At 48.1% G+C, this 13,752-nt stretch overlaps 1 protein-coding gene across 2 annotated transcripts in view; it reads left to right on the top strand.

The window, feature by feature from the left end:
- The first annotated feature begins 709 nt into the window (after positions 1-709).
- The window catches only part of LOC106603993 (globoside alpha-1,3-N-acetylgalactosaminyltransferase 1), a 38,972-nt gene continuing 25,929 nt past the window's right edge, over positions 710-13,752 (top strand). The window contains exon 1 of one of the 2 annotated variants that reach the window (XM_014198309.3): positions 710-982. In XM_014198309.3, the coding sequence (XP_014053784.2) occupies positions 916-982 (67 nt within the window). In that variant the 5' untranslated portion in view covers positions 710-915. Of the gene's footprint in view, positions 983-5,895; positions 6,482-13,752 lie in introns of those variants that run through there. The other variant, XM_014198310.3, reaches the window with a different exon arrangement.

A 13,752-nucleotide genomic window follows, 5' to 3' on the forward strand; every position in this document is an offset into this window, starting at 1 on the left:
GCATCGATACCGCATAACTGAAGCTGGCATCGAGACCGCTTAACTGAAGCTGGCATCGAGACTGCATAACTGAAGCTGGCATCGAGACCGCTTAACTGAAGCTGGCAGCGAGACCGCTTAACTGAAGCTGGCATCGAGACTGCATAACTGAAGCTGGCATCGAGACCGCATAACTGAAGCTGGCATCGAGACTGCATAACTGAAGCTGGCATCGAGACGGCATAAATGAAGCTGGCATCGAGACTGCTGAACTGAAGCTGGCATCGAGACCGCTGAACTGAAGCTGGCATCGAGACCGCTTAACTGAATCTGGCATCTAAACAGCTTTGTCCTAAAATTGCTTTCCAGTTTCACTGACTCGCCCGATGGTGCGCAGCTCACTCGCTTGTGATGGTTGATGCCAAAAGCCTCCCTCTCTCTCGTTTCACTTTGTAAAACGATGGATTGTAGCCCAATAACAAGGAACAGCGTTCCCGACCTAAGGCTGTTCCTTGTTATTGGGCTACAAATCCACAACGCTCCGCTATTTTAAACATTTTTTTTTTTAAGTCCTTATCGTGGTGTAGTAGGTTATTCTAAATTATTTCTGAACAGACAGCAGTAATTATATAACTTTGACAAATGTATTTACATGTATCAGTGGTGATGCAGTTCCTTCAGAACCCTTCGCGCGCTAGAGAGAGAGAGAGAGAGAGAGAGAGAGGAGAGAGAAGAGAGGAGAGAGAGAGAGAGAGAGAGAGAGAGAGAGAGAGAGAGAGATCATAGAAAGTCAATCTCATTCTTGTTATGTGAGAGATACCGGCGCGCTTCTCACACATAAATTACAATATTGCGCAAACCAAATAGGCTCCGGAACAAAACAGTCCAAAACGGAGAGGATCCGGCTCAAATAAAGGACTGACGACGAGCCTTCAGATGGCGGTGGGGAGATTTCAGGTCGTCGGCAACTGTTGCTGTACCACAGCAAGTGAACGAATGAGGGGTAAGTTGAAATATATTTACATTTCAAGATGTATACCCATTGTTATAAAGATAAGAAATTGATTATTTCAAAGCTGCGTTGTTTGAACTTGGTCAACAAGTTGCTGGATGGAAACCTCGACCTGACAAAGTAAACAACTGTTCACAATTTCCGTTTTATGCCATTTCCGTTTTATGGTTAAATGGGCTTTTTGGGCTTTTTAAAAGTGAACTCATGAAAGGCTGAATGTAAACGGAAGCCCTACAAACGTAAATGATTCTCTGAGGATATGATGAGAAATCACAACGTTGCGGACTACGCCTCTACCTTGATCTCAGAAAACTGCCACAACTTGAACATTCTGTTTTAAAACAGTTGATCGTGTTGTTGGTGCCCCGCTAAAAGTGATATTATCGATCCTCAGATCTATTTGAACAGTTTTCACGATTCTTTACAGAAAATATACAGACAAATATTGAATCCCAGATTGACAGTAGCCAACCCACACCAGTATTTCTGGTCAGGGGCCAATTCAGACAACTATTCTGAGAACGTCTACTGCTTCCTTTCGCTCATTTTGAGTCTCTTTTTGATACTGTAGCTCACAATGAGGACCTCTTCCTGCCCCTTAGACGTGGCCCCTACTAGACTACTCAGAGGTTATGCCTACTGTTGGCCCCAACATTGTGTCTATTGTTACAATCTCCCTCCCTTTTATCCAACATTTTATGAAAAAGTTGTTTTCAAACAATTGGTGGCTTTTTTTTTGTATCAACAACTTATTTTATTTTTTAATTGTCAGCCTTCCGCTCACTTCACAGCACACAAACTGTTTCATTAAAAGTCAGTAATGATTGCTGATGCCGGTGAATGCTCTATCCTAGTTCTCTATCCTAGTTCTCTATCCTAGTTCTCTATCCTAGTTCTCTATCCTAGTTCTCTATCCTAGTTCTCTATCCTAGTTCTCTATCCTAGTTCTCTATCCTAGTTCTTTAGGATTTCAGTGCCATGTTTTGATACTATTTATCATAACATTCTTGTCGACCGGCTGGAGAGGTGGGTGGGAATCTCTGGCATTGCCATCGATTGGTTAAGGTCATGTTTATGTGGCAGACGATTCTCACTGAGCATGGGTGGATGAAAAGCAGCTTTATTTACCAATCAGACCCAGTGATCAAGCAAATTAAATCACATTTCTTTGGTCACATACACATGGTTAGCAGATGTTAATGTGAGTGTAGCATAATTCTTGTGCTTCTAGTTCCGACAGTGCAGTAATATCTAAAGTAATCTAACAATTCCCCAACGACTCCCTAATACACACAAATCTAAAGGGGTGAATGAGAATATGTACATATAAATATGTGGATGAGCGATGACCGAGCGGCATAGGCAAGATGCAATAGATGGTATAAAATACAGTATGAGATGACTAATATAAGATATGTAAACATTTATTAAAGTGGCTAGTGATCCATTTATTAAAGTGGCCAATGTTCGAGTCAGTATGTAGGCAGCAGCCTCTCTGTGTTAGTGATGGCTGTTTAACAGTCTGATGGCCTTGAGATAGAAGCTGTTTTTTAGTCTCTCGGTCCCAGCTTTGATGCACCTGTATTGACCTCGCCTTCTGGATGATAGCGGGGTGAACAGGCCGTGGCTCGGGTGGTTGTTGTCCTTGATGGTCTTTTTGGCCTTCCTGTGACATCGGGTGCTGTAGGTGTCATGGAGGGCGGGTAGTTTGCCCCCGGTGATGCGTTATGCAGACCGCACCACCCTCTGGAGAGCCCTGCGGTTGAGGGCGGTACAGTTGCCGTACCAGGCGATGATACAGGATGCTCTCAGTTGTGGATCTTTAAAAGTTTGTGAGGGTTTTAGTTGACAAGCCAAATTTCTTCAGCCTCCTCTGTGATGTTTACGCCGAGGAACTTAAAACTTTCCACCTTCTCAACTGCTGTCCCGTCGATGTGGATAAGGGGATGTTCCTGTTTCCTGGAGTCCATGATCATCTCCTTTGTTTTGTTGACGTTGAGTGAGAGGTTGTTTTCCAAACATCACACTCCGAGTGCCCTCACCTCCTCCCTGTAGGCTGTCTTGTTGTTGTTGGTAATCGAGCCCACTACTGTTGTGTCGTCTGCAAACTTATTGATTATTGAGTTGGAGGCGTCCATGGCCACGCAGACGTGGGTGAACAGGGAGTACAGGAGGGGGCTGAGCATGCACCCTTGTGGGGCCCAAGCTGGCATAGCTACAAGTGTCTTGCTGACAGCAGCATTACCACCCTGCATCCCAATGCTGACTTGCCTCTAAAGCTAAGCAGGGTTGGTCCTGGATGGGATACCAGATGATGCTGGAAGTGGTGTTGGAGACACACTTTCCTCTGGTATAAAAAAAAATATATCCCAATACCTCAGGGCAGTGATTGGTGACATTTCCTTGTGTAGGGTGCTGTCTTTCAGATGGGACATTAAATGGGTGTCCTGACTCTCTGTGGTCACTACAAGTCCCATGGCACTTAATTGTAAGAGTAGGGGTGTTAATCCCGGTGTCCTGGCAAAAAAAATAAAAATCATTGCCACCTAATCATCCCCAGCTTCCAATTGGCTCATTCATCCCCCTTCCTGTCCCCTGTAACTATTCCCCAGGTGGTTGCTGTAAATGGAAATGTGTTCTGAGTCACCTTACCTGGTAAAATAAGGGTTAAATAAACACCAAATATTGGATGTGTGACAACTTCCTCCAGCTCATTGATAAGAAATCAGAGGTTGTTTGGCCTCCACCATGCTAGATTGAAATAACTTTGGTCCTTTGTCCACCAATGTAAAGACGAAGGCCAGAAACGCCTTCTTTGACCCTGACCTCAATGTCGAGATGCATGTAAAGAAGGTTGTCCTTTTATCATCAAAGAAATATAGCTCAAGTCAAGTATTTTATTTCATTCACTGATTATACAGTGCCTTCTGAAAGTTTTCAGACCCCTTGACTTTTTTTCCCCTCATTTTGTTACGTTTACAGCCTTATTCTAAAATGGATTAAATACAGAATTCTTCAGCAAACTAAACACAATACCCCATAATGACAAAGCGAAAACTGTTTTTTGAAATATTTGCAAATTTAATACAGATGAAAGAAAACTTAAATACCTTTTATTTACATACAGTTGAAGTCGGAAGTTTACATACACTAAGTAGACTGTGCCTTTAAACAGCTTGGAAAATTCTAGAAAAGACGTCATGGCTTTAGAAGCTACTGATAGGCTAATTGACATAATTTGAGTCAATTGGAGGTGTACCTGTGGATGTATTTCAAGGCCTACCTTCAAACTCAGTGCCTCTTGGCTTGACATCATGGGAAAATCAAAAGAAATCAGCCAGGACCTCAGAAAAAAAATTGTAGACCTCAACAAGTCTGGTTCATCCTTGGGAGCAATTTCCAAACACCTGAAGGTACCATGTTCATCTGTACAAACAATAGTATGCAAGTATAAACACCATGGGACCACGCAGCCGTCATACCGCTCAGGAAGGAGACGCGTTCTGTCTCCTAGAGATGAACGTACTTTGGTGCGAAAAGTGCACATCAGGCCCAGAACAACAGCAAAGGACCTTGTGAAGATACTGGAGGAAACAGGTACAAAAGTATATATATCCACAGTAAAACAAGTCCTATATCGACATAACCTGAAAGGCCGCTCAGCAAGGAAGCAGCCACTGCTCCAAAACCGCCATTAAAAAAAGCCAGACTACGGTTTGCAACTGCACATTGGGACAAAGATCGTACTTTTTGGAGAAATGTCCTCTGGTCTGATGAAACAAAAATATAACTATTTGGCCAGAATGACCATCGTTATGTTTGGAGGAAAAAGGGGGAGGCTTGCAAGCCGAAGAACACCATCCCAACTGTGAAGCACGGGGGTGGCAGCATCATGTTGTGGGGGTGCTTTGCTGCAGGAGGGACTGGTGCACTTAAAAAAATAGATGGCATCATGTGAAAGGAAAATTATGTAGTTATATTGAAGTATCATCTCAAGACATCAGTCAGGAAGCTAAAGCTTTGTTGCAAATGGGTCTTCCAAATGGACAATGACCCTAAGCATACTTCCAAAGTTGTGGCAAAATGGCTTAAGGACAACAAAGTCAAGGTATTGGAGTGGCCATCACAAAGCCCTCACCTCAATCCTATAGAACATTTGTGGGCAGAACTGAAAAAGCGTGTGCGAGCAAGGAGGCCTACAAACCTGACACGGTTACACCAGCTCTGTCAGGAGGAATGGGCCAAAATTCACCCAACTTATTGTGGGAAGCTTGTGGAAGGCTACCCAAAACGCTTGACCCAAGTTAAACAATTTAAAGGCAACGCTGCCAAATACACTCAAATAGTATGTAAACTTTTGACCCACTGGGAATGAGATGAAAGAAATAAAAGCTTAACTAAATAAATCATTCTCTCTACTATTATTCTGACACTTTCACATTCTTAAAATAAAGTGGTGATCCTTACTGACCTAAGGCTGGGAATTTTTACTAGGATTAAATGTCAGGAATAGTGAAACTGAGTATTTGGCTAAGGTGCATATGTAAACTTCAACTGTAAGTATTCAGACTCTTTGCTATGAGACTTGAAATTGAGCTCAGGTGCATCCTGTTTCCATTGATCATCCTTGAGATGTTTCTACAACTTGATTGTTTTTTACCTGGAACCCCCAAAAAAAAGGGTTCACCTATGAAGACAGCCGCAGAATACGAGTAAGAGTTCGGGAGTGCAGTTCACACAGACAGACAGCAGGGGGAGACATTGTCCTGCTCTACTGGACAGAAAACTGCAGGCTTTTGTTCCAGTCCAGCACTAAGAAACTTGATGCTAACAAAACTAAATTATCAGACAGACGTTGAAGAAAGGCTGGGGGGAGAAAGGCTGGAACAAAAACCTAGTTAATAGAAGAAATAGGCTACGTACCAATATTCTACCCTTTTCAGAAGTGTACACTCATACACTCTCCCTCGGAGTGGTGTGAGGAATATGGGGGAGGGTCTGTTAGAAGTTAGTATGGGACTAGGAGTGGAACCTCCCTCCAGCCATGCTTGTACCAATCCAATACTTTATGCCTGCTTGAGTAGAGTGAACAAGTGCATACTTCTGTAGAGAGGAAGCTCAATGGAAACATTTATTTGTACAGTGACAAAGGCTGGAACAGAAACCTAGTTAATAGAAGAAATAGGCTACGTACCAATATTCTACCCTTTTCAGAAGTGTACACTCATACACTCTCCCTCGGAGTGGTGTGAGGAATATGGGGGAGGGTCTGTTAGAAGTTAGTATGGGACTAGGAGTGGAACCTCCCTCCAGCCATGCTTGTACCAATCCAATACTTTATGCCTGCTTGAGTAGAGTGAACAAGTGCATACTTCTGTAGAGAGGAAGCTCAATGGAAACATTTATTTGTACAGTGACAGGTATCGACAGCTACTGTAGATGATACTGGGACCAGGTGATTTTCAGGAACATCAGTCAAAATGCATATAAGTGAGTACAATTTCCAAAAATAAATACTTAGATGTCATTTGGCCTCCATGTAGATATAATAAGTGATTTAGTAGATAAGATGGTTAAGGCTTGTTTAATGAGTTGGCGTTTTTATGTTTTTTAATCTATTCATTTAAATGTATTTTGATGACGCGAACTCATCCACTCCCGTCGCGAACGCACATTATTTAATTGCCCTTTTTATAAATGTTTTGGCGCGTTGAAGTTTGTAGTATTTAATTCCTACGAAATGTATATCTTGTTGTTTTAACTCGTTCGCAAATATCGTCAGTATTTACTGTGAGCAAGGCTAATCATGTGTCGAGGAAATGTTTGGTCCAGTCGCAATATTGTGCAATATGTACCTTCTTTAATTAACCTTTACCTGTGTTGGTTTCAGCACTCTGAGATTAGAACAAACATTTTGAAATCTTTTCATTTTTTTGTAATTACTGTTTGGTCAACAAGGAATCACATAAATACACAGTGTGACACAATAAGGCGAATATCAACTATGATATAATGTTGCGTTTGAATGGATTTATCAAGCTATCGGCTCGGGGGCAGGAACATTTGTCATGAAAGTCTGGTTGTTGGCATATTGTCACACTAATTTCAGGGCATGTTGTCATGTAAAACCTATTGAAGCCTCTGCATATCCATCACATGGGAATGAAGGCTCACATTTTAAACTAATGTGAAAACACTCATTTACACACGCATATTTATGAATTAATGCCCTAACATGTTCTTAAAGGCCAGTATAGCCTTTTTTTTTTATCAGTATGTTGTTTTACTACATTTTTATTTTTATTTTATTTAACCTTTATTTAACTAGGCAAGTCAGTTAAGAACAAATTCTTATTTACAATGAGGGCCTACCAAAAGGCCTCCTGTGGGGACGGGGGCTGGGATTCAATAAATAAATAATAATAATAATAATAATAATAATAATAATAATAATACTAATAACATCAACATACACGTAGGCTCACACACACACACACACACACACACACACACACACACACACACACACACACACACACAGCATTTTTAAATGATGTATGTTTTGTCAAACCAAAGTTTGTATTCTAATATGTTCTAATAAAGAACCGATGATGTTGTCATGTATTATTTGTGTTCAGTTCATTTATAAGGATGTACCACAATCAAGTGCAATTTATCTCCAATAAGCATTGACATTTAGATATATACTGCTCAAAAAAATAAAGGGAACACTTAAACAACACAATGTAACTCCAAGTCAATCACACTTCTGTGAAATCAAACTGTCCACTTAGGAAGCAACACTGATTGACAATAAATTTCACATGCTGTTGTGCAAATGGATAGACAACAGGTGGAAATTATAGGCAATAAGCAAGACACCCCCAATAAAGGAGTGGTTCTGCAGGTGGGGACCACAGACCACTTCTCAGTTCCTATGCTTCCTGGCTGATGTTTTGGTCACTTTTGAATGCTGGCGGTGCTTTCACTCTAGTGGTAGCATGAGACGGAGTCTACAACCCACACAAGTGGCTCAGGTAGTGCATCTCATCCAGGATGGCACATCAATGCGAGCTGTGGCAAGAAGGTTTGCTGTGTCTGTCAGCGTAGTGTCCAGAGCATGGAGGTGCTACCAGGAGACAGGCCAGTACATCAGGAGACGTGGAGGAGGCTGTAGGAGGGCAACAACCCAGCAGCAGGACCGCTACCTCCGCCTTTGTGCAAGGAGGAGCAGGAGGAGCACTGCCAGAGCCCTGCAAAATGACCTCCAGCAGGCCACAAATGTGCATGTGTCAGCTCAAACGGTCAGAAACAGACTCCATGAGGGTGGTATGAGGGCCCGACGTCCACAGGTGGGGGTTGTGCTTACAGCCCAACACCGTGCAGGACGTTTGGCATTTGTCAGAGAACACCAAGATTGGCAAATTCGCCACTGGCGCCCTGTGCTCTTCACAGATGAAAGCAGGTTCACACTGAGCACGTGACAGACGTGACAGAGTCTGGAGACGCCGTGGAGAACGTTCTGCTGCCTGCAACATCCTCCAGCATGACCGGTTTGGCGGTGGGTCAGTCATGGTGTGGGGTGGCATTTCTTTGGGGGGCTGCACAGCCCTCCATGTGCTCGCCAGAGGTAGCCTGACTGCCATTAGGTACCGAGATGAGATCCTCAGACCCCTTGTGAGACCATATGCTGGTGCAGTTGGCCCTGGGTTCCTCCTAATGCAAGACAATGCTAGACCTCATGTGGCTGGAGTGTGTCAGCAGTTCCTGCAAGACGAAGGCATTGATGCTATGGACTGGCCCGCCCGTTCCCCAGACCTGAATCCAATTGAGCACATCTGGGACATCATGTCTCGCTCCATCTACCAACGCCACGTTGCACCACAGACTGTCCAGGAGTTGGCGGATGCTTTAGTCCAGGTCTGGGAGGAGATCCCTCAGGAGACCAACCGCCACCTCATCAGGAGCATGCCCAGGCGTTGTAGGGAGGTCATACAGGCACGTGGAGGCCACACACACTACTGAGCCTCATTTTGACTTGTTTTAAGGACATTACATCAAAGTTGGATCAGCCTGTAGTGTGGTTTTCCAATTTAATTTTGAGTGTGACTCCAAATCCAGACCTCCATGGGTTGATAAATTGGATTTCCATTGATTATTTTTGTGTGATTTTGTTGTCAGCACATTCAACTATGTAAAGAAAAAAGTATTTAATAAGATTATTTATTTCATTCAGATCTAGGATGTGTTGTTTAAGTGTTCCCTTTATTTTTTTGAGCAGTGTATTTGCAATCTGCTTTAAATATATATTATTCTTCAAATAGTATCAGTTGATGTATAATGGTTCTGATAACTTGTCCCATACTGTCAGCTACGGGGCAAGTTGTCCCATACTGTCAGCTACGGGGGCAAGTTGTCCCATGCTGTCAGCTACGGGGGCAAGTTGTCCCATGCTGTCAGCTACGGGGGCAAGTTGTCCCATGCTGTCAGCTACGGGGGCAAGTTGTCCCATGCTGTCAGCTACGGGGGCAAGTTGTCCCATGCTGTCCAGCTACGGGGGCAAGTTGTCCCATGCTGTCAGCTACGGGGGCAAGTTGTCCCATGCTGTCAGCTACGGGGGCAAGTTGTCCCATGCTGTCAGCTACGGGGGCAAGTTGTCCCATGCTGTCAGCTACGGGGGCAAGTTGTCCCATGCTGTCAGCTACGGGGGCAAGTTGTCAGCTACGGGGCAAGTTGTCCCATACTGTCAGCTACGGGGGCAAGTTGTCCCATGCTGTCAGCTACGGGGGCAAGTTGTCCCATGCTGTCAGCTACGGGGGCAAGTTGTCCCATGCTGTCAGCTACGGGGGCAAGTTGTCCCATGCTGTCAGCTACGGGGGCAAGTTGTCCCATGCTGTCAGCTACGGGGGCAAGTTGTCCCATGCTGTCAGCTACGGGGGCAAGTTGTCCCATGCTGTCAGCTACGGGGGCAAGTTGTCCCATGCTGTCAGCTACGGGGGCAAGTTGTCCCATGCTGTCAGCTACGGGGGCAAGTTGTCCCATGCTGTCAGCTACGGGGGCAAGTTGTCCCATGCTGTCAGCTACGGGGGCAAGTTGTCCCATGCTGTCAGCTACGGGGGCAAGTTGTCCCATGCTGTCAGCTACGGGGGCAAGTTGTCCCATGCTGTCAGCTACGGGGGCAAGTTGTCCCATGCTGTCAGCTACGGGGGCAAGTTGTCCCATGCTGTCAGCTACGGGGGCAAGTTGTCCCATGCTGTCAGCTACGGGGGCAAGTTGTCCCATGCTGTCAGCTACGGGGGCAAGTTGTCCCATGCTGTCAGCTACGGGGCAAGTTGTCCCATGCTGTCAGCTACGGGGGCAAGTTGTCCCATGCTGTCAGCTACGGGGGCAAGTTGTCCCATGCTGTCAGCTACGGGGGCAAGTTGTCCCATGCTGTCAGCTACGGGGGCAAGTTGTCCCATGCTGTCAGCTACGGGGGCAAGTTGTCCCATGCTGTCAGCTACGGGGGCAAGTTGTCCCATGCTGTCAGCTACGGGGCAAGTTGTCCCATGCTGTCAGCTACGGGGGCAAGTTGTCCCATGCTGTCAGCTACGGGGGCAAGTTGTCCCATGCTGTCAGCTACGGGGGCAAGTTGTCCCATGCTGTCAGCTACGGGGGCAAGTTGTCCCATGCTGTCAGCTACGGGGGCAAGTTGTCCCATGCTGTCAGCTACGGGGGCAAGTTGTCCCATGCTGTCAGCTACGGGGGCAAGTTGTCCCATGCTGTCAGCTACGGGGGCAAGTTGTCCCATGCTGTCAGCTACGGGGCAAGTTGTCCCATGCTGTCAGCTACGGGGCAAGTTGTCAGCTACGGGGCAAGTTGTCCCATACTGTCAGCTACGGGGGCAAGTTGTCCCATGCTGTCAGCTACGGGGGCAAGTTGTCCCATGCTGTCAGCTACGGGGGCAAGTTGTCCCATGCTGTCAGCTACGGGGGCAAGTTGTCCCATGCTGTCAGCTACGGGGCAAGTTGTCCCATGCTGTCAGCTACGGGGGCAAGTTGTCCCATGCTGTCAGCTACGGGGCAAGTTGGTCAGCTACGGGGCAAGTTGTCCCATGCTGTCAGCTACGGGGGCAAGTTGTCCCATGCTGTCAGCTACGGGGGCAAGTTGTCCCATGCTGTCAGCTACGGGGGCAAGTTGTCCCATGCTGTCAGCTACGGGGCAAGTTGTCCCATGCTGTCAGCTACGGGGGCAAGTTGTCCCATGCTGTCAGCTACGGGGGCAAGTTGTCCCATGCTGTCAGCTACGGGGGCAAGTTGTCCCATGCTGTCAGCTACGGGGGCAAGTTGTCCCATGCTGTCAGCTACGGGGGCAAGTTGTCCCATGCTGTCAGCTACGGGGGCAAGTTGTCCCATGCTGTCAGCTACGGGGGCAAGTTGTCCCATGCTGTCAGCTACGGGGGCAAGTTGTCCCATGCTGTCAGCTACGGGGGCAAGTTGTCCCATGCTGTCAGCTACGGGGGCAAGTTGTCCCATGCTGTCAGCTACGGGGGCAAGTTGTCCCATGCTGTCAGCTACGGGGGCAAGTTGTCCCATGCTGTCAGCTACGGGGGCAAGTTGTCCCATGCTGTCAGCTACGGGGGCAAGTTGTCCCATGCTGTCAGCTACGGGGGCAAGTTGTCCCATGCTGTCAGCTACGGGGGCAAGTTGTCCCATACTGTCAGCTACGGGGCAAGTTGTCCCATGCTGTCAGCTACGGGGCAAGTTGTCAGCTACGGGGCAAGTTGTCCCATACTGTCAGCTACGGGGGCAAGTTGTCCCATGCTGTCAGCTACGGGGGCAAGTTGTCCCATGCTGTCAGCTACGGGGGCAAGTTGTCCCATGCTGTCAGCTACGGGGGCAAGTTGTCCCATGCTGTCAGCTACGGGGGCAAGTTGTCCCATGCTGTCAGCTACGGGGGCAAGTTGTCCCATGCTGTCAGCTACGGGGCAAGTTGTCCCATACTGTCAGCTACGGGGGCAAGTTGTCCCATACTGTCAGCTACGGGGCAAGTTGGTCAGCTACGGGGCAAGTGCTGTCAGCTACGGGGGCAAGTTGTCCCATACTGTCAGCTACGGGGGCAAGTTGTCCCATACTGTCAGCTACGGGGGCAAGTTGTCCCATGCTGTCAGCTACGGGGGCAAGTTGTCCCATGCTGTCAGCTACGGGGCAAGTTGTCCCATGCTGTCAGCTACGGGGGTAAGTTGTCCCATACTGTCAGCTACGGGGCAAGTTGTCCCATGCTGTCAGCTACGGGGCAAGTTGTCAGCTACGGGGCAAGTTGTCCCATACTGTCAGCTACGGGGCAAGTTGTCCCATGCTGTCAGCTACGGGGGCAAGGTGTCCCATGCTGTCAGCTACGGGGGCAAGTTGTCCCATGCTGTCAGCTACGGGGCAAGTTGTCCCATGCTTTCAGCTACGGGGGCAAGTTGTCCCATGCTGTCAGCTACGGGGGCAAGTTGTCCCATGCTGTCAGCTACGGGGGCAAGTTGTCCCATGCTGTCAGCTAGGGGGGCAAGTTGTCCCATGCTGTCAGCTACGGGGGCAAGTTGTCCCATGCTGTCAGCTACGGGGGCAAGTTGTCCCATGCTGTCAGCTAGGGGGGCAAGTTGTCCCATGCTGTCAGCTAGGGGGGCAAGTTGTCCCATGCTGTCAGCTACGGGGGCAAGTTGTCCCATGCTGTCAGCTAGGGGGGCAAGTTGTCCCATGCTGTCAGCTAGGGGGGCAAGTTGTCCCATGCTGTCAGCTAGGGGGGCAAGTTGTCCCATGCTGTCAGCTAGGGGGGCAAGTTGTCCCATGCTGTCAGCTAGGGGGGCAAGTTGTCCCATGCTGTCAGCTAGGGGGGCAAGTTGTCCCATGCTGTCAGCTAGGGGGGCAAGTTGTCCCATGCTGTCAGCTAGGGGGGCAAGTTGTCCCATGCTGTCAGCTACGGGGGCAAGTTGTCCCATGCTGTCAGCTACGGGGGCAAGTTGTCCCATGCTGTCAGCTACGGGGGCAAGTTGTCCCTATACTGTCAGCTACGGGGCAAGTTGTCCCTATACTGTCAGCTACGGGGGCAAGTTGTCCCTATACTGTCAGCTACGGGGGCAAGTTGTCCCATGCTGTCAGCTACGGGGGCAAGTTGTCCCATGCTGTCAGCTACGGGGGCAAGTTGTCCCATGCTGTCAGCTACGGGGGCAAGTTGTCCCATGCTGTCAGCTACGGGGGCAAGTTGTCCCATGCTGTCAGCTACGGGGGCAAGTTGTCCCATGCTGTCAGCTACGGGGGCAAGTTGTCCCATGCTGTCAGCTACGGGGGCAAGTTGTCCCATGCTGTCAGCTACGGGGGCAAGTTGTCCCATGCTGTCAGCTACGAGGGCAAGTTGTCCCATGCTGTCAGCTACGGGGCAAGTTGTCCCTTGCTGTCAGCTACGGGGGCAAGTTGTCCCATGCTGTCAGCTACGGGGCAAGTTGTCCCATGCTGTCAGCTACGGGGCAAGTTGTCCCATGCTGTCAGCTACGGGGCAAGTTGTCCCATGCTGTCAGCTACGGGGCAAGTTGTCCCATGCTGTCAGCTACGGGGCAAGTTGTCCCATGCTGTCAGCTACGGGGCAAGTTGTCCCATGCTGTCAGCTACGGGGCAAGTTGTCCCATGCTGTCAGCTACGGGGCAAGTTGTCCCATGCTGTCAGCTACGGGGCAAGTTGTCCCATGCTGTCAGCTACGGGGGCAAGTTGTCCCATGCTGTCAGCTACGGGGCAAGTTGT

The sequence above is a fragment of the Salmo salar genome, chromosome 04 (genome assembly GCF_965601325.2).
Source record: "Salmo salar chromosome 04, fSalSal1, whole genome shotgun sequence".
NCBI classification, from domain to species: Eukaryota; Metazoa; Chordata; class Actinopteri; order Salmoniformes; family Salmonidae; genus Salmo; species Salmo salar.